Here is an 18,591-nt window from a genome sequence, read left to right as displayed (position 1 = left end):
TGGCTGGCTGTGCTGCCGCGGAGGCCTCACCGCCCCCTACTACTCCCACCGCTGGCCAGGCCATCCCTCCACTCACCCACACCCCCTGTTATTCTGCGGCGACGGCAGCGCAGCCAAACCAGTGAACCCTCGTACTCCTCTCCGCGTGTGCATCCACTGCCGCGTCTTCCCCGGCTCCGCGTTGTCCCCTTCCTAGGCCTCGCCGTCGTCCACTGCCCTGGTTCTCTCGGCGCGGCGTGGTCAACGTGGTCAAGGAACGACTTCCATCGGACGTGGACTGTACGTGGAGAGGCTGACAGCTGGGTCCATGGCAGCCGCAAGGAAGTGCCTCCTTATTACGCGGAAAATAATTATTCCTCCATCTGACAGCGGGGACCCACCGGACGGGCCACCAGTATTTTGCGAAAAAAATCATTTCCCCCTGACTGCTGGGACCCACCGGACGGGCCACCGTATTTCGCGAAAAAACGTTCCCCCCGCTGTCAGCTCGGACCCACCGGAAGTGCCTCCTTATTACGCACAAAAAAATGAATACTCCCCCGGCTAGCTGGGACCCACCTTGGTGGGAGGCTGACTTGTGGGCCTACTAAGTTGACGGGGATGAAGGGCTTTGTCAACTTAGTCAATATGAACGATTCTAGCTCCAGTGACCGTACGATGTCCATCCAACGGCCGTAGTACTTCTTCAACCTCTGGTCTTCTTGCTCCAGTCGCCCAAAGCAGCGTCGGTCGTGCCGCATGCTCCTGCCTCCCGTGGCCGGCTGTGCTGCCGCAGAGGCCTCACCGCCCCCTACTATTCCTACCACTGGCCAGGCCCTGCGGCGACGGCAGCCTCACACCGCAACCGAACCAGTGAACCCTCGTACTCCTCTCCGCGCGGGCTTCCACTGCCGCGTCTTCCCCCGGCTCCGCGTCGTCCCCTTCCTAGGCCTCGCCGTCGTCCACCACCGTGGTGCTCTCCGCGCGGCGTGGTCAACGTGGTCAAGGAATGACTTCCATCGGAAGAGTACTGTACGTGGAGAGGCTGACAGCTGGGTCCACGGCCACAGCCCAGTTTTTTTGTGATTTACCAAGTAAGTCGCTTTGTCAGGCCTGTTGGGCTGCAAATCTTTCAAGACGAGGAGAGCTTTCATTCGGCTGGCCGAGAAAATGGTCCATCAGTAATGAGAAATGGGTTGTACATGTTTAAAACACATCAAACCGGCAATTAGTTTCAAATATCTTTTTTTTTCATTTCAAGATTTTAAATTACATTAATTTTTATGCGTGGAGAATTTGTTGGATTTTATATTGATATACATTTATTTTTAAAATCAGTTTGAATGTGAGTCGAAATTTCGGGATTAAAAACAGTTCGGACAGCACCGAAATATGCAAAATTTCGTATAATTTTTTAACAGTGGCCACAATATGGGTTGTAATGCTAACAAAAAGAATATGGGCTCCAAAAAAACCTAAAGAATTAGCAAATGGGCTGTAAATTATTAGAAATAATGGCAGATGGGCTGTATGCTGTTTTCCACAGATTTGAGGCTTTCCTAGAAAAAAGGTTGACGCACAAGCACTGACTGTTGGATGTCCATCCAACGGCCGTCGTGCTTCTTCAATCTCTGCTCTTCCTGCTTCAGTCGCTCAAACAAGCGCCGGCGGGACTGCCTGCTCCCTCCTCCCCGCGGCCGGTTGTGCTGCCGCGCAGGCCTCACCGCCCCACCGTACTCCCATCGCTGGCCTAGCCATCCCTCTACTCACCCACACCTGATGTTATTCTCTGGCGATGGCAGACGAACCAGTAAACCCTCGTACAGTCATACTCCCCTCCGCGTGGGAAACAACTGCCGAGTCTTCCCTGCCTCCGTGTCGTCCCCTTCCTAGGCCTCGCCGTCGTCCACCGCCGTGGTGCTCTCGGCGCGGCGTGGTCAATGTGGTCAACGACCGACTTCCATCGGAAGAGTACTGTGCGTGGAGACGCTGACAGCTAGGTCCACGGCCGCAGCAAGGAAGTGCCTCCTTATTACGCACAAAATAATTATTCCTCCACCTAACAGCGGGAACCCACCGGACGGGCCACCGTATTTCACAAAAAAACGTTTCCCCCCTGACTGCTGGGACCCACCAGCTACACCTTCGCACGCAAGGAAGTGCGTCCGGGCAAAAAACAAAATGATTCGCCCCCCTGACTGCTGGGACCCATCAGCTACATCTTCGCACGCAAGGAAGTGCCTGACAGTCGGGACCCACCTGGTCGAAGCCTACGTAGCGTTGTCATTCTGGTCGCGAACGTGTACGTACATATATACTGGTGGATGTAGAGGCGCGCACGTGTCGTAGTAGAGGCGCGTACTTGTCGTAGTAGAGGCGCGCACGTAGCATGTACACGTACGTACAGCGGCCAGGGTGCAAGAAAGAAAATACGGCCACGTATGTGTACATACGGGCGGGGTCTCGAACGCCTACTCGCGCATACGTACGGCCAGGGCTCGTGTACATGGCTGGGTCGGAACGGAGAAACAGCGTCGTCGTCATGTTCATGGGGAGGCAACGGAATGCGTCGTGTTCATGGGGAGGCAACGGAACGCGTCGTGTTCATCGGGAGGCAACGGAACGCGTGGGAGCCAACCGGCTGGGTCGGAACGGAATGCGTGGTCGTGTTCATCGGGAGGGCTTGGACGGAACAGGCGATGGAAACGAGGCCTGGTGTACCGCACAACGGAGGAAACGGACCTCCTACGTTCGGAACGGGGTCCTGTTGATCGGGAGGGGTCTGGCGTACCGCAAAATGGAGGAAACGGACCTCCTACGGTCGAAACGGGGGTCCTGTTGATTGGGAGGGGTGTGGCGTACCGCAAAACGGACGAAACGGACCTCCTACGGTCAAAACGGGGGTCCTGTTGATCGGGAGGGGTGTGGCGTACCGCAAAACGGACCTCCTACGGTCGAAATGGGGTCCTGTTCATCGGGAGGGGTGTGGCGTACCGCAAAACGGGACTCCACGGGATATTGTTCATCTCCATCGTCGACCTCCTCCAGCCTCCACGGGCTACTGTTCATCCAGCCTCCACCGCGCGCTACTCCACCGGCTACTGTTCAACCACCCCTCCACCGTCTGCTGTTCATCCAGCCCTCCACACCACGGGGTCCTGTTCAACCACCCCTCCATGGGCACCCCTCCACCGTCTACTGTTCATCCAACCCTCCACACCACGGGGTCCTGTTCAACCACCCGTCCACCGTCTACTGTTCATCCAGCCCTCCACCACACCACGGGGTCCTGTTAATCCAGAGGCAACGCCACCGCTCACTGTTCATCCAACCCCCCCCCCCCCCCCGCAACGCTCACTGTTCATCCCAGAGGCAGCATCGATCGGCTTCAGTTAGCAGCAGTAGCGAAGGAATCGCTCGATCGAGTTCAGTTAACAGCCATCGATCGATCGCTCGGGTTCAGTAACGCGTAGCCTGCAGTGCAATCGCTCGGGTTCAGTTAGAGCCCAACGCCTCGCTCGGGTTCAGTTAGAGCCAACGCCTCGCACACACGCGCGTACGTGTACGAGAGAAACACGCATCGCTCGGCCCCCGACCTCCCACCGTAACCGGGAACTCCCCGAAATTTTCCTCGCCCTCGCTTCTACCACGGTTTTTTCCATCATGGCCGGCCCAAAGAATGTCATGCAGCTGCGTCTCCGGCCCACCCAGGACGAAAAGCCCATTTTCTGTCATGATTTTTTGTCATAGAAGTAGGAGCCCACCACATCTATGATGATACCGGGTTTTGTCACAATTATTGTCATAGAAGTGTCATATGTATGACAGAAAAAAAAATTGTTCAGCCCAAAATGTCACGGATGTGTCTTTTTTTGTAGTGATGTGAACGTTAGAACCTATCACACCCGATCATCACGTGGTGCTTCGGAACAACGGACCTTGGCAACAGTGCACGGTTAGGGGGAACAGAATTCTTGATATTTTAATGAGGGATCATCTTATTTATGCTACCGTCGTTCTAAGCAAATAAGATGTAAAAACATGATAAACATCACATGCAATCAAATAGTGACATGATATGGCCAATATCATTTTGCTCCTTTTGATCTCCATCTTCGGGGCGCCATGATCATCATCGTCACCGGCATGACACCATGATCTCCAGCATCATGATCTCCATCATCGTGTCTTCATAAAGTTGTCTCGTCAACTATTACTTCTACTACTATGGCTAACGGTTTAGCAATAAAGTAAAGTAATTACATGACGTTTATGTTGACACACAGGTCATAAATAAATTAAGACAACTCCTATGGCTCCTGCCGGTTGTCATACTCATCGACATGCAAGTCGTGATTCCTATTACAAGAACATGATCAATCTCATACATCACATATATCATTCATCACATCCTTTTGGCCATATCACATCACACAGCATATGCTGCAAAAACAAGTTAGACGTCCTCTAATTGTTGTTGCAAATTTTTACGTGGCTGCTATAGGTTTCTTAGCAAGAACGTTTCTTACCTACGCCAGAACCACAACGTGATATGCCAATTTCTATTTGCCCTTCCTAAGGACCCTTTTCATCGAATCCGATCCGACTAAAGTGGGAGAGACAGACACCCGCTAGCCACCTTATGCAACTAGTGCATGTCAGTCGGTGGAACCTATCTCACGTAAGTGTACGTGTAAGGTCGGTCCGGGCCGCTTCATCCCACGATGCCGCCGAATCAAGATAAGACTAGTAACGGCAAGTAAATTGACAAAATCGACGCCCACAAAAACTTGTGTTCTACTCGTGCATAGAAACTACGCATAGACCTAGCTCTGATACCACTGTTGGGGATCGTTGCAGAAATTAAAATTTTCTACGCATCACCAAGATCAATCTATGGAGCTTACTAGCAACGAGAGGGGAGTGCATCTTCATACCTTTGAAGATCGCGATGCGGAAGCATTGCAAGAACGTGGTCGGTGGAGTCGTACACGAAGCGATTCAGATCGCGGCCGAATCCGATCTAAGCACCGAACAACGGTGCCTCCGCGTTCAACACACGTGCAGCCCGGTGACGTCTCCCGCGCCTTGATCCAGCAAGGAGAGAGGGAGAGGTTGGGAAAGACTCCGTCCAGCAGCAGCACGACGGCGTGGTGGTGGTGGAGGAGCGTGGCACTCCAGCAGGGCTTCGCCAAGCACTGCGAGAGACGAGGAGGGAGAGGGGTAGGGCTGCGCCAAGAGAGAGGGGGGCTCGTGTCTCTGGCAGCCCCAAAACCCCCACTATATATAGGGGAAGGGGAGGGGGGCCGGCACCCTAGATCCATCTAGAGGGGGGCGGCGGCCCCTCGGGGGGACAGCGGCCCCCTTAGGGTTTCCAACTAGGGGGGGCGTCCGCCCCCCGGGGGGGCAGCGGCCCCCTAGGGTTTCCAACCCTAGGCGCCTTGGGCCCTTGGGGGCGCACCAGCCCACTAAGGGGCTGGTTCCCACCCAACTACAGCCCATTAGGTCCTTCGGGGCAGGTGGACCCTCCCGGTGGACCCCCGGAACCCCTTCGGTGGTCCCGGTACAATACCGATAAACCCCGAAACCTTTCCGGTGACTGAAACTGGACTTCCCATATATAAATCTTCACCTCCGGACCATTCCGGAACTCCTCGTGACGTCCAGGATCTCATCCGGGACTCCGAACAACATTCGGTAACCACGTACATCTATTCCCTATAACCCTAGCGTCATCGAACCTTAAGTGTGTAGACCCTACGGGTTCGGGAACTATGCAGACATGACCGAGACATCTCTCCGGCCAATAACCAACAGCGGGATCTGGATACCCATGTTGGCTCCCACATGTTCCACGATGATCTCATCGGATGAACCACGATGTCAAGGATTCAATCAATCCCGTATACGATTCCCTTTGTCTACCGATATAGCACTTGCCCGAGATTCGATCGTCGGTATACCGATACCTTGTTCAATCTCGTTACGGCAAGTCTCTTTACTCGTTCCGTAACACATCATCCCGCGACCAACCCCTTAGTCACATTGAGCTCATTACGATGATGTCTTAGTGAGTGGGCCCAGAGATACCTCTTCGTCATACGGAGTGACAAATCCCAGTCTCGATTCGTGCCAACCCAACAGATAATTTTGGGGATACCCGTAGTGTACCTTTATAGCCACCCAGTTACGTTGTGACGTTTGGCACACCCAAAGTACCCTTACGGTATCCGGGAGTTGCACAATCTCATGGTTTAAGGAAAAGATACTTGACATTAGAAAAGCTTTAGCAGACGAACTACACGATCTTGTGCTATGCTTAATGATGTGATCCCGTTATCAATGACATCCAATGTCCATAGTCAGGAAACCATGACTATCTGTTGATCAACGAGCTAGTCAACTAGAGGCTCACTAGGGACATGTTGTGGTATATGTATTCACACATGTATTACGATTTCCGGATAACACAATTATAGCATGAACAATAGACAATTATCATGAACAAGGAAATATAATAATAACCATTTTATTATTGCCTCTAGGGCATATTTCCAACAAAAAGTTAGCAGAGGGAGGCGTCCACCAACACCATAGCATAGCTGGCCCCAAGGAAGCATCAAGCATCAGGAACTTGGTTTGGCTTGAGCACATCAAGCATGCCCGGTTTTGGCTTGAGCACATCAAAGCATATATGTCAGGCAGCTAGCGTCCACAAGCCACCAACCACTTATTTCTCAACCAGAATGGTAGGCAGAGCAAACAAATCCTTGGTATCTATTTTCTAGTATGTTTTTCATGTGCCCACAAATCTTGATCAAGCCATGCCAGAGGAGGAATATTACTTTAAATCACCAGCACGCCAGGCAATTTGATTGATTCCAGCTACCATGCATCCTCAGGATACTAAATCAGAAACAAAGCTAGATTTTATGATAAACACATTCAGGATGCCACACAGTTGGAATGATATGATACCCAGGTCTGGTATATAAAAGCAAATGCAAGAATTAACCTAGCTACAAAATCATCATACTGTAACTAGCCTCATCCCCCCACACCGAGCCACTCTTATCAACTTTGAACATAAACCTAACCAGATAAAGTTACAACAGGCATTAATCTAGCAAAGATGAGACTTGTCCCATTCAATAGTCGACGGGCCAGCCAATCTACTCTTGAGGAGGAGGTCCACGGCCACGGCCCCTTCCTCCATCACCTTCTGCACAGGATATTAATAAGATAACATTGCTTAATGGTGATTAAAACCATATTCAGAGAGGAGTTGGGCAACTGGAAAACAAGTATTCAAAGGAATGCCTGCCAAATTATAATATCATCACTACTACTTTCTACCCAAGTCAAAGCACAATATTAAAGATTTAATAAGTAACAAACACATTAACAATGCACAGAGAAGAGAATGAACCCATACTTAAACTATTAGCAAAATGCAGAGCACCTATAATATAAGTATATATTATGCTCCTCTACTCTAAAGGTAGGTAGCTTAATTTGTTGAGGCTCTCATATGGCAAGAGTTGTTCATCAGTAGGAGTAAATCATATCAATTTGTATGACTTGAATTGTCAAAATCGGTGAATTTGTTTCTTGTGCAGCTGTGGCACCATCTTGAGACCTAGTACAACTGGAATTAACTAGGCAGGGCAAAGCAAAGCTAGCTTGCTGGGTCCTTTTCAATCCACTTTCAAGGTGGAAAGCAAGCAGACAGGAAACACCACTTGCACAATAACATCCACAACCACAATAAGCTAGGTGCAACATATGGAACATTCTTGTTTTCTTCATATTACACTACAGGTGACAGGCCTCCACATGCCCTGCCACTTAATGTCGACAAAACGCACTGACTACTATATCTTCGACAGATTGGGCCGTAAGTTTATGATGTCATGCCCAAATTCGACAAGCATAAATACATTAGGTGTACAGGTGGACGGTAACCATAGGATGATGACTATTCCCAAGTCGTCTACCAGTTCAAGAATCAGAGTCACTTTCTGTATCGGAATGCACGTCAAACGGTCTATTTCTGTTCGTGTTTGCCTCAAGTGGCGGCATATCATCATCGTCGTCTTCATCAGAGTTCTGCTCTTCCTCAGCCTGTGATGTCGTTCCTTGTGGCCCTGTCGCCCACCCATTGGGAGTTGACTTGAAGATAGCCGGCCTGGCATAAGAAAGATGAGTGAATCAGTAACAAGCTAACAATCCTGATTTTATCAAGTAGATAGACTACTGATGCAGAGCTCGTACGAAAACCAACAAACTGGCACATTATTATTACAAGACCTTCTGGAAATATTTTAGGATCTTCATTACTCCCTCCGATCCACATTAATTGTCGCTTATTTAGTACAATGGAGTATTAGAATTTTGCCATCAACTTATATCACATCAACATTTTCATATAGTATCAGTGCTCGGTATCATTTCCATGTTCCATCAGAGCAGGCAAAACCAGAATCAAACCATTTAGGCTGTTTGCCCTAATTTTTTTTTACCACACCATTTAGGCTGTTGAAATGCAGCACTGGCTACCACCTACCAGCATATCACATGGAAAGTGAATTTGATCCAATTTTTTAGAAAATTGCAAGGTTAAACAACTATGGTGTTTCTCGTATGCATACATTATACTCCCTCCGTCGCATATTAATTGACGCTCAAACAGATGTATCTAGCACTGAAATACGTCTAGATACATTCGTTTGAGCGTCAGTTAATATGGGACAGAGGTACTATTACTAAAACAGCCAGACAAAGTAGCACAAACTGGGAAGTAGGTCATATATCAGATTACAAGCAACGACAGCAGACATATAGTTAAATACTCCCTCCGTCCCATAACATAAGACCATTTTGCAACCTAACATAGCTTGCAAAATGATGTTATATTATGGGACGGAGGGAGTAACAGACAGCTATCATAAACACAAGAAATTTAGACATATTGCCAGGAGGGTGTATTCTTACAAATTCTATCGCGACAAAAGGAAGTCTTGAGTTGTGCCTAGAATTGGAAAATTATTGTACATCTTGGCCTGGGTGATAGAATAGAACACACTACATACAAGCCTATACTGCAGCTTGGTGGATAACAGGTATCATAAACACAAGAAATTTAGATATATTGCTAGGACTAGGACAGGTCTCCAGTACATACAAACTTATCCTAGAATTTGCATACTTGCATTTAGGGGACATAAATCCACTCCAAGTAAGTAGTACGTAACTAGGTAATGTTTACTTTTGTCAACAAGTAGTAGTGCAGTAAATATTCATTGAGGGAGCAGCAGAGCAGAGACTGACCATTGGCCGGATTTCTCGAGGGCGCGAACCTGGTCGTGAAAGAGGACCCGTGACACGACACAGGCTATCTTGCTTCCAGATTCGAGAGCCTCGTCCCTGCCACTAGCATCCACAACCACGAAATTCCCTGCACATTCATTCATTCATTCATTCATTCAGAGCAGAGCAGACCATCATCATCATCAACTGACTGACCGTTCTTGATCCAGAAGCTCTTCTGGAACTTGGCGGGGAAGAGGGCGAGAGACTTGACGCCCTCGCCGTCGGTGACCTACAACGGCGGCAGCAGGACGGAGTGAGGAAGAAGCAATTTTTAAGAGAGGGAGGGAGAGAGGGTAGGTACCTCGATGAGGTTGGAGCCGCGCAGCGTGACGACCTGCATGATGCTCTCGCCCTCCGCCAGCGTCACCGCGGTGCCCTCCTCGCACGCGCGACGCAGGTTCTTCCTCCCGCCCTTCATGCCCTCCTCAACGGACGGACGGCGGCGGCGGCGGCGTCGGTCCGCTCGGGTGTGCTCTGGTGGTGGGGAACTGGAGGCTAGGGTACGAGGACTGCAGGCAGAACGTCAGCACATAACACGCCCAGCCCACTATGTGATGTGATAGTGGGCCTTCCAACCTTGGGCCTTTACCAAATCAATGGCCCCTCTATCTAAACATTACTATAACACTACTTCTTTTTTTCGGTTCATGAGCAAACGGGCCTCGCGCCCTGAAGCTTGCACGTGATATCCATGAACGCAAATGTGGAGTCGCTGCCCCATCATGGTGATCACACGGGTGGAAAATAATTAAGGTGGCCACCAGGTGCGTCAACCATGGTGATCCCAAGTTTTTCTTCTTGTTTGCTCTACATCTTGTTTAGTCTGTTGATTCACTCAATGCTACAACTTGATGATCATGTTACCATATAGCCCGGGTGTGCTGCCACGCCGTACAAAACAATAGAGGACAGGCCATCATGTTGATGCATTGTTGGATGCAAATAATTTCTTTTTCCAGATGTAATATTTATATTTGAACTATTGTTGTGCTAGAATATTTGCATGCTACTTATGAATTAATTGTTCTATTTTATATAATTATGTACATGCTATTTATGGATTAATTTTGCTATTTTATATAATTATTTGCATGCCATTTATGAATAATTGTTCTATTTATATAATTATTATTTACATGCTATTTGTGGATTAATGATGCTATTTTATATAATTATTTGCATTCCATTTATTCTATTTTGTGTAATTATTTGCACACTATTTATGAATTATTTGTTCTATTTTATTTAAATGTTTGCACGGTACTGATGAATTAATTGTTCTATTTTATTTAAATATTTACATGTTATTAATGAATGAATTATACTATGTATACTGCATGTTATTTTTGTTTTGAGATTTATCTATCTATACTGCATGTTATGGGTGCAACTTGAAGCATCCTTTGTAAACTTGGGCTAAACGGGCTTGTAGCCACAGGGAACCTCCTCCGCTTCAGCGCCGGTAGCGGGCCGCGGTCCAGAAATTATGTTTCCCTCGCCTCGTTGGGTGAGGCACACCAGCTGTGTTGCTGCTCTGCTTTCCCTAAAAAAAGGCTGTTGCTGCTCTGCTAGTTTTACGAGAAAACCGATTTACTAGCATTACCGGTATTCAAAAATCTGAAAACAAAATTGAAATACAAAATGTTTGCAAGTTACTAAAATGTTGTCGAACTTGGAAAAGTTTATGAATTTTTTATTTTCAAAACTGTCCTCTAATTTAAAAGCATTAAAAAAATTGGAAAATGAATTTTTAAAAAGTTGATGTGAATTTTATAAATTAAGTTGACACATTTAAAAATGCTGAAGGATTTAAAAGTTTGGAAATCTGATATTATTTTCGGAATTTGAAAAAGAATCATGAGTTTTAAAATATGTTGATGATTTTTTCTAAAAAAATATTAATGGATTTAAAACGAAAATGAAAAGGAAAAAAGGGGGGGACCTAAAGCACAAGCTTAAGGAAACCAGAATAAATATAGTGGTGAAGTTAGATGATTTTGTTTTACAGTTTTATATATATAGAGCATCAAGGTAGGTAGGCCTCTATCTTGTGGATCTGTTTTGTTGCTCTTGTCACAGAGGAGGCAAGCACAACATACAACGTGCCGTGCTGTGATTGATTCATTCACTGCAACTCTAAGTGCCTATTGTTCTAGTTGTAGGGGAGGGTGGCTCAGTTCAGCTCAAACTTCTTACTCTACCAAGTATAAAGTACAAATACACTACAGCAACCAAGAGAACCCCTCCCTACTACAAACAAACAAACAAAGTTAGTTACAGACAAGTCAGTCACTAGAGCAATGCAAATGCAATGGCGTCCCGTCTCGTCTATCTCGTCTCATCTCATCTACTACAACACCTAAACGCAGGCAGCAGCAGCAGCCTACCTCACCTCACCTCACCCACCCCTTGGTCTTGTTGCTGCTCGCCACCGCCGCCTGCTGCTGCTGCTGCCTGGTCACCCTGGAACCGGGAGCCACCACCACCTTCTGCGCCCTCGAAGACGCCGACGTCGAAGGCCTCGCCGGGATCGACGCCCTCTTCGACCTCACCTCGCCGCCCTGCAGGCTCCTCTTCCTCGCCACGGCCGCGGCAGGGAGCTGGTTCTCGACCTCACCCTGCATGCTGCTCCTCTTCCGCCCGGCGTTGGCGTTCTGCCTGCCACCGGCACCCGCAGGAGGGTGGCTCTCCTCCCCTTTCCTCTTCCTCTCGTTCACGACGGCCGCCTCCGGGGCGAACAGGGAGCTGGGGACCCGCTTGTTGGCCGAGTCGGAGCTCCTCAGGATGCGGCGGTGCTGCTGCGCCTTCTCGCTCATCGCCTCCTCCCTCGCACAACAAGCCGGCACCACGTTTGTCTCCACAGGGGTGGCAGGAAGAACCCTTGTTATTGGATTATTGTTTGAGGGTTCAGGCATCGTCGTGCTACTAGTGCCTTGAGGTTTTGTATCAGGCATCGTGCTACTAGTGTCTTGAGGTTTTGGGTCAGGCATCATGCTTGCGCCTTGGAGTTTTGTCATCTCCTGCAGCTTCTTCTCGAGGTCGAGCAGCTGAAATAACATGGACACAACATCAGGCTCGGCATTACTAACTAGTGCCCTCCAAATGTAAGACAAGAATGAGAGCAGAGCTCTGAGAAAACGCTAAGCCACCTTGCTCTGAAGCATTGACTCTGTTTTCTGTGCTTCCAAGAGTTCTTGCCCCATTTCCATTGCCTGCACATTTTTTAGTTTTAGGAATGATGATGAATAATATACAAGTGTCAGCTACCCGGTGGTTTCAGAATCTACACCAGGATGGATGATCAAAGAAACCACGTGCAGATGCAGCGCAGCTAGAAAATAACCAACCTTTGATTCTGCAGCTGATCTTTGCTGTTCCTGCTCCTTTAGTTTCAGCTCCACCTCCTCAATCTGAAACAAGAAAAAGGCACATAATCAAATCAACCCAAGTCTCTTGTTGTTAATAATGCCCATTGATTGATGATTGTTACCCAGGTAAAAGTTTCAGTTGAGTTCTGTACCGTTTGCTTAAGAGCTGCGACCACAGAGTCTGACTGGTGCTGCTGTCCAAGCTTACGCTCCAACTCCACTATCTGCAAGAGGATAGCATTATTATCTGCCTTTCCTTAAACAGTTACTAGCTGTTAACGACATTAATTAACCACTTTCAATTCCTACGTTACCTTGTGCTGTAGCGCAGTACATGCTTCTTCCTTCTCCTTAAGTTTTCCAGAAAGCTGACTCTGCTGCTTTTCCGACGTAATTTGAGAATGCGTCTTAGAGTCTAGTTGGCTTTCAAGCTCCTTCACCTTCAAGTTATTACAGAAAGTCTGTCAGGCACAATTTACAAGTGAAGAAAAGCAGTCTGGAAGAATCAACACAAGATTCAGTCAGATATCTGAAACAGAAATATTAGCCTCCTCAATTGCGCATACCTTGTCTTGCAAGTTTTTGTAAAGCTGCTCTTTTCCCTTGGCTTTACTCTCTAAATTTTGACAGTTCTCTTCCAGCTTTCTCAAAGATTCCTCCTTAAGCTTGGCTTCCTGCTTAGACCTTTCAAGCTGACACACGTTCACCCAGCAGAAATACCCATCAGTTCAGCTTCAAGCAGGCGCATAACTAAGAAGCTTCAGCAGAAGGCAATACCGACACTCACCATCTGTTTGACCTTTTGAAGCTCGGCTGTGTCCACCTGCTTCTTTGCTGGGCCCAGTTCTATACCACGAACACGGCTAGCAAAGTTCAACGAACTCAAGGTTTCCGACGCGTCGTTGTCGGATGGGCTAATTTGCACAAACATTAGGGCTTTCGAATCCCCTCCTGTTACCGCAGTTGTGGAGAAGAACAGAAAAGAGCAAATTAATCACGTAGCCAAGTGAGAGAATGCAAGAGGAACAGAAATGGTTAATATTTGGTATATTGTTGATATGGTATTTGTTCCAGAGCAACAAACAGATCTAGTTACCTAAAGAGTCTTGGAGCAAGTGCGTCAGCTTGGAATTCCTGGGCAGAAGAAAAGCATCAAGACAGTGAGAAAACAGGAGCTGATAGGTGCAAACCCGTTACTGACTCAGAGTGCAAACCTGTAAGGAATGTGGCTGCTTCTGGAAGCAAGAGCAGAAATGACATCGCCTAAAGCAGAAAGCGACCTGTTGATATTTTGTGCTTCCTTGAGCCGATCACCTTGCGCGTCTGTCTTGGCTAACCGCTCGCTTCCAGCAAGATCAACTAACCAAAGCTTACTTCTTGTACAGTCCCCATTTATCAGGTTCTTTGCTCTAACCATGATACAAAGCATGCTGAAAAAAATGATAAAGGTCAAACCATTTTTACCACAAGCAGGAAGGTACTCCACGGAGAAATGAAAAATAATGTTAATTATGACCAACCAGTGTGAGCGACTGCTGTGTTCATTCACATTGTTTGACCCTACAGCCCTCGAATTGCTTCCAGTTTGCAAGACATCCCAAACTTCATTTATGTCCTCAACTTTGGCCTCAACTATGCCGGGCACATGATGGGATCCTTCACCTGCTTGTTTGATCTCCAACCTACATATGCAAAGGTATACAGGTTACCACAACATGGTACTATTTTGAACAAAAAATGAAGGGTGCCAAAGGAAAGTGGCTGTACTTCTTAGATGAACTATTGTGAAACAAAATGAAGGGTACTAAAGGAAAGTGATTTACTTCTTAGATGAAGGGGATGTTGCAAGGAGGTCTCTGATTTGTTCATTGTACACCTCAAGCACACTAACAGATATGTTGTACGTGACAGTGTCTTTTCTCTCCTCAGCAATCTTGAACAACTCCTCCAGAGTTCTATAGTTTACTCCTCTGTTCCTTTCAGTCCCTTCCATGGTGAAGGTCTTCCCAGTTCCTGTTTGTCCGTATGCAAAGATGCATACATTGTATCCATCTAGCACTGACGTGACTAGTGGAGATGCATCGGCATAAACCTCAGCTGTTCATGGATACAACTTGTATATTAGACAAACAAAGAAAAATTTATGATTGAAAACTCCAACATTACTTGGAAGTGTAAACTAGAATTAGCAACATTCGCATTGTAAGAACAGTTGTGAAAGACAACAAAAAGCTAATACAGGCTCCATAGTACCAAGAGATACCTTGGTCATCCTTTGGGGTGTAGACTCTGTCAAACTTGAATGTCTTTTTTGCTGTTCCTCCATTTATAATCCCGATGTCACCATCATTTGCTCCATCAAAATCTACAACACATTTGTACCCTGACGATGTCTCAACTTTGCTCAAGGGGCGGCATCTGCAGAAAACTCGAATATTTCCTGAAATAAAAGAGATAGCCAGAGTCACTATCCCGACCAAATTCTGGAAATGAGTGTAAGCATCTGAATACAGAGGGGGCAGTAGGCACCTTTTGTCTCCTGGACAATATTATGAAGTTTCTTTCTCTTGGCCATCTCCTCATGGTACTTCATTTTCAGATCGTCACACTGTGCAACTGCAATACCAAAAACATGCAATGCTTTTGTTAAATACTTGAAAAGCTGTGTAACAATCCCAGTTCAGAGTCAGATATTACCTAAGGCTCGAACAGCTTCAATCATCTTACTCAAATCAGGAATCGCGTGCGCACAGTCGTGTGCTTCAAGAGATAACAGTGCTTGCTCTTGTTTCATGGCCTGAGTATTACAAAGATACAATTAGCAGCAGCTACTGCAATCATTTACCATTTCTTGTGGTTATTGTGATCTTGCGGACAGTAAATCAGAGCATTACCTTGATTTTTCTCTCCAAGTTAGATATGGCAGCAGCCCATAGTTTCTTGTCATTTTCGTAGTTCTGAGAAACTTTTCTTAGTTGGTCTGTTTGAGTGTCAAGGACTTGTTCTGCAAGTTATTATATTATATATTAGAACGATCATATATACCTATATTATAAAAACTGGGATAGGACGATGCTTCATGCAATAGTCTGGTACTTACCAAAATTATCAGTTTGCACAAGCTTTTGGTGAAGCTCCATCTTAAGCCTGTCAAGTTCTTGATTGGTAGATTCTACTAAAGACCACGCCATGGAGCACTCGTCGGACTTGATGTTGCACTGGCTGGTTAGCTCCTCAATCTGTTTCTCGTACTTTGAGATCAGTTTAGCTGTCCTTTTCTGCAATTTGGGTACATTGATCATGTATCAGGATTACATACATGAGATAGGATGGTAAAACAGTTTGTGAGAAAAACTGACCTGAATAGGTGAAGAAATCTCAACATCAGTTAAGCATTTTTTGCATAAGCCACTCCCACGTGTACCTAACTTTGCTGCTGCATGTTCAACGCAAAGATTACTTATCGACGGGAATGCAAGCTTGTGAATGAGCACATACATTGTTTGCATCTAAAATAAATAAACCAGCTACCTGGTGTTGCTGGGGATTTCCGAATGCAGATGCCACAAACCATGGGGTTTCCTCTTACTCCCTTGAAGTCGATGGTGATGGCACCATTGCTCCCAACAAAAGCCCTGATGTCAAGCACCTGAAGGGGCCTGTTACCTCCGACCACCTTGAACACATCAAGTTGAGACAAAATCTGTGAACAAAAAGGCACACTGTTTGAGCCACCAGATGTGGACAAGGAAAGCATGCAATGAAAATATGAAATTATGAGACAGACAAGTGAGTGAGCTTGCCTTGTCTTGTTGCACGAGGACATCAAAAGATCTGATTCCTGTTGGCCCGGCAGTGTGCACTATCTCCGCGAAATGCAGATCCAGGTAATAGTCTCCAGGGGCAAGGCCGTCGAATCTGTAGGTGAAATCGCCGTAGCGTGCCGAGCTGTAGAGCGAGGGATAGTCGCCGCCTTGGACTATGTTCTCGGATGTCTCTATCGACTCCCCTCCTTGAAAGAAAGAGTCGCTGGAAAACAAGTTTGCAGAGGGATGGTCGCCTTGGATGGCGCAGCCGCCGGCGTTGACGAACAGGACGCATTCACCTGCTTGGGAGAGAGAGAGCACAGGCACCGAAAGGGTGATGAGAAAATAACTTGAGACAGACAGAGCTAACAAAAACATTACGAGATGAAGGTTTACTAGAGTTATTATCTGGGAACAACAGAGTAGCCATAGCATGTGAAATAACCTCAGGAAGGCGAGTCAAGCAGGGGAGGGGAGCAGCCGAGGTTGAGTCTGAAAGAAAGCCTGAACCTAGCGACAGAAATGAGATTTGGGGGCAGTACAGTAGGATTCCTCTAGTCTAGTCTAGGGTTTACAAATGAATCGGAGCCAACTCAAGGGCTCCAGCCAGATCTCATCCACTTGGCGATTGATTCACGGACGGACCGCGAGAGCCAAATACACGGCCAAGGGGAGCAGCGAGCGAGCGAACGAATCCTAGGATAGGAAGGAAATGCGCAGGCACGGGCGTAACCGAGAAACCTAGCTGAACACGGCGCTACGGCCAAGGGGGAGGGGAGGAGAGCAGCACCTGCGCGGCAGTCGGCCCGCCTGAGCCCGGAGACGGCGACGCGCGGGCCGGAGACGAGGATCATGGACTCCGCCTCCGCCTCCGCCTCCTGCGGCGCGGGGTCGGGGTCGGGGTCGGGGCTGGCGTCGACGCAGGCCGCCTCCCAGCCGGCGGTCCAGGTGAAGTCCATGGGGTCGTCGCCTTCCATGCCCCTGGAGAGGTGGGTCGGGTCCGGATGGATTTCGCCGCCTGCGATGCGAGAGGAGGATGGAGGAGAGGGAGTCGCGCGGCGTGGATTCGGATTTGGATTTGGATTTGTTTTGGGGTTTGGAGCCGCCGTCCCAATTCGAAACTGCTCATATGTGGTGTGGGTGACGACCGTTGGGTCCGGGCCGGGCCCTGGCCCGGTTCTTGCCCATGCCTGGGTGTTGGCCCATTCTCCCGCCCTAGAAAAAATTCTTTTTTTTTTCTTCTCAAAAAAAAAATTCGTTTAGTTTTTGGTCTTCCCCTTATTTATTTTAGGATTATTAGTAAAAAAATCCGGTCCATGTCTATGTCTGTGTTAGCATTTTCTCAATGACTCTGTTGGTTCGCCCCCGGAGATTTCCGACTCCTTCTTTCACCGTTTCGCCTTGTGGTCCGACGAGCTATGCCTCTTGGAGGCCATCCACGATTCCCCTTCACTCGCACAACGATACCAGCATTGCATTGTAGTAGAGCATCGTTCTCGGCCGAAGCACTCCGACCCCTTCTCCTCCATATTAAATAGATTGGAAGTTTCTTGCAATATATATATATATATATATATATATATATATATATATATATATATATATATATATATATATAGAGAGAGAGAGAGAGAAAGGAACTTGTAAAGTAGATTATCCTGGCATCGCTCCCTTGAATGAATTAAGTAAAACATGGTTTTCCTTTGGTGGTGTTGGCTTTGCCTATGCAAACTATTGGGCCGCCATTCTACCTGTGCCTGTCTGGTCCATGCTAGGAGGATGGGTCCAAGCCCGAAACGCTTAGCATCGACGCGATGCCTAAAGGCAGCCTCCAAGCTCTCACAAGTGATTCTTAAAAAGAAAAGAAAAAAGCTCTCACAAGTGATTCTTAAAAAGAAAAGAAAGAAGCTCTCACAAGTGATTCTTAAAAAGAAAAGAAAAAAGCTCTCACAAGTAGTAAAAAAATGAGTGGGTCCTCCTAGTAAGTGGCGGAGACAGGCCCGCTTCCCGCTAGCTTGTGTGTCGTCCGTCCATGGCAGGAGTTGCCCATCCGAACTTACCGTTAG

General features: G+C 47.4%; 2 protein-coding genes across 4 annotated transcripts; both read right to left on the bottom strand.

Annotated features, from left to right (window-relative positions):
- Positions 1-7,729: 7,729 nt before the first annotated feature.
- On the bottom strand, positions 7,730-9,869 carry LOC109786822 (uncharacterized). Its single transcript, XM_020345379.4, has 4 exons — positions 9,653-9,869; positions 9,505-9,580; positions 9,310-9,436; positions 7,730-8,167 (listed from the first exon to the last, which is right to left on the bottom strand). The coding sequence occupies exons 1-4, from the start codon at positions 9,767-9,769 to the stop codon at positions 7,981-7,983; spliced, it is 507 nt and encodes a 168-aa protein (XP_020200968.1). The 5' UTR covers positions 9,770-9,869; the 3' UTR covers positions 7,730-7,980.
- Positions 9,870-11,528: 1,659 nt separating this feature from the next.
- On the bottom strand, positions 11,529-17,630 carry LOC109786821 (kinesin-like protein KIN-14E). Of its 3 annotated transcripts, none has more exons than XM_020345376.4 (20): positions 17,316-17,630; positions 16,523-16,824; positions 16,251-16,422; positions 16,079-16,155; positions 15,820-15,997; positions 15,614-15,723; positions 15,417-15,516; positions 15,249-15,335; positions 14,983-15,159; positions 14,543-14,816; positions 14,240-14,401; positions 13,934-14,149; positions 13,816-13,853; positions 13,507-13,670; positions 13,286-13,411; positions 13,034-13,159; positions 12,872-12,943; positions 12,699-12,761; positions 12,501-12,563; positions 11,529-12,398 (listed from the first exon to the last, which is right to left on the bottom strand). In XM_020345376.4, exons 1-20 carry the CDS (start codon positions 17,500-17,502, stop codon positions 11,745-11,747), a joined length of 3,348 nt encoding a protein of 1,115 aa, XP_020200965.1. In that variant the 5' UTR covers positions 17,503-17,630; the 3' UTR covers positions 11,529-11,744. The 3 variants fall into 3 exon arrangements, with proteins under 3 accessions (XP_020200965.1, XP_020200967.1, XP_020200964.1); XM_020345378.4 differs by having other exon boundaries at positions 16,079-16,152; XM_020345375.4 differs by having other exon boundaries at positions 13,934-14,401.
- Between the last annotated feature and the right edge of the window lie 961 nt (positions 17,631-18,591).

This window comes from Aegilops tauschii, chromosome 4 (genome assembly GCF_002575655.3).
Source record: "Aegilops tauschii subsp. strangulata cultivar AL8/78 chromosome 4, Aet v6.0, whole genome shotgun sequence".
NCBI lineage: Eukaryota > Viridiplantae > Streptophyta > Magnoliopsida > Poales > Poaceae > Aegilops > Aegilops tauschii.
Note: the sequence above shows the minus strand (reverse complement) of the source record. Positions and strands in the feature narration are given on the sequence as shown.

Coding starts and splice junctions, on each gene's coding strand:
- LOC109786821 (XM_020345375.4), bottom strand. CDS start 17,502: ATGGAAGGCGACGACCCCATGGACTTCACCTGGACCGCCGGCTGGGAG. Junction 16,156..16,250: donor GAAATCCCCAGCAACACCAG/GTAGCTGGTTTA, acceptor TTGAACATGCAG/CAGCAAAGTTAGGTACACGT. Junction 13,671..13,815: donor CTTGCTCCAAGACTCTTTAG/GTAACTAGATCT, acceptor CTGCGGTAACAG/GAGGGGATTCGAAAGCCCTA.
- LOC109786822 (XM_020345379.4), bottom strand. CDS start 9,769: ATGAAGGGCGGGAGGAAGAACCTGCGTCGCGCGTGCGAGGAGGGCACC. Junction 9,581..9,652: donor GCGGCTCCAACCTCATCGAG/GTACCTACCCTC, acceptor CCGCCGTTGTAG/GTCACCGACGGCGAGGGCGT. Junction 8,168..9,309: donor CTCGAGAAATCCGGCCAATG/GTCAGTCTCTGC, acceptor TTCTTATGCCAG/GCCGGCTATCTTCAAGTCAA.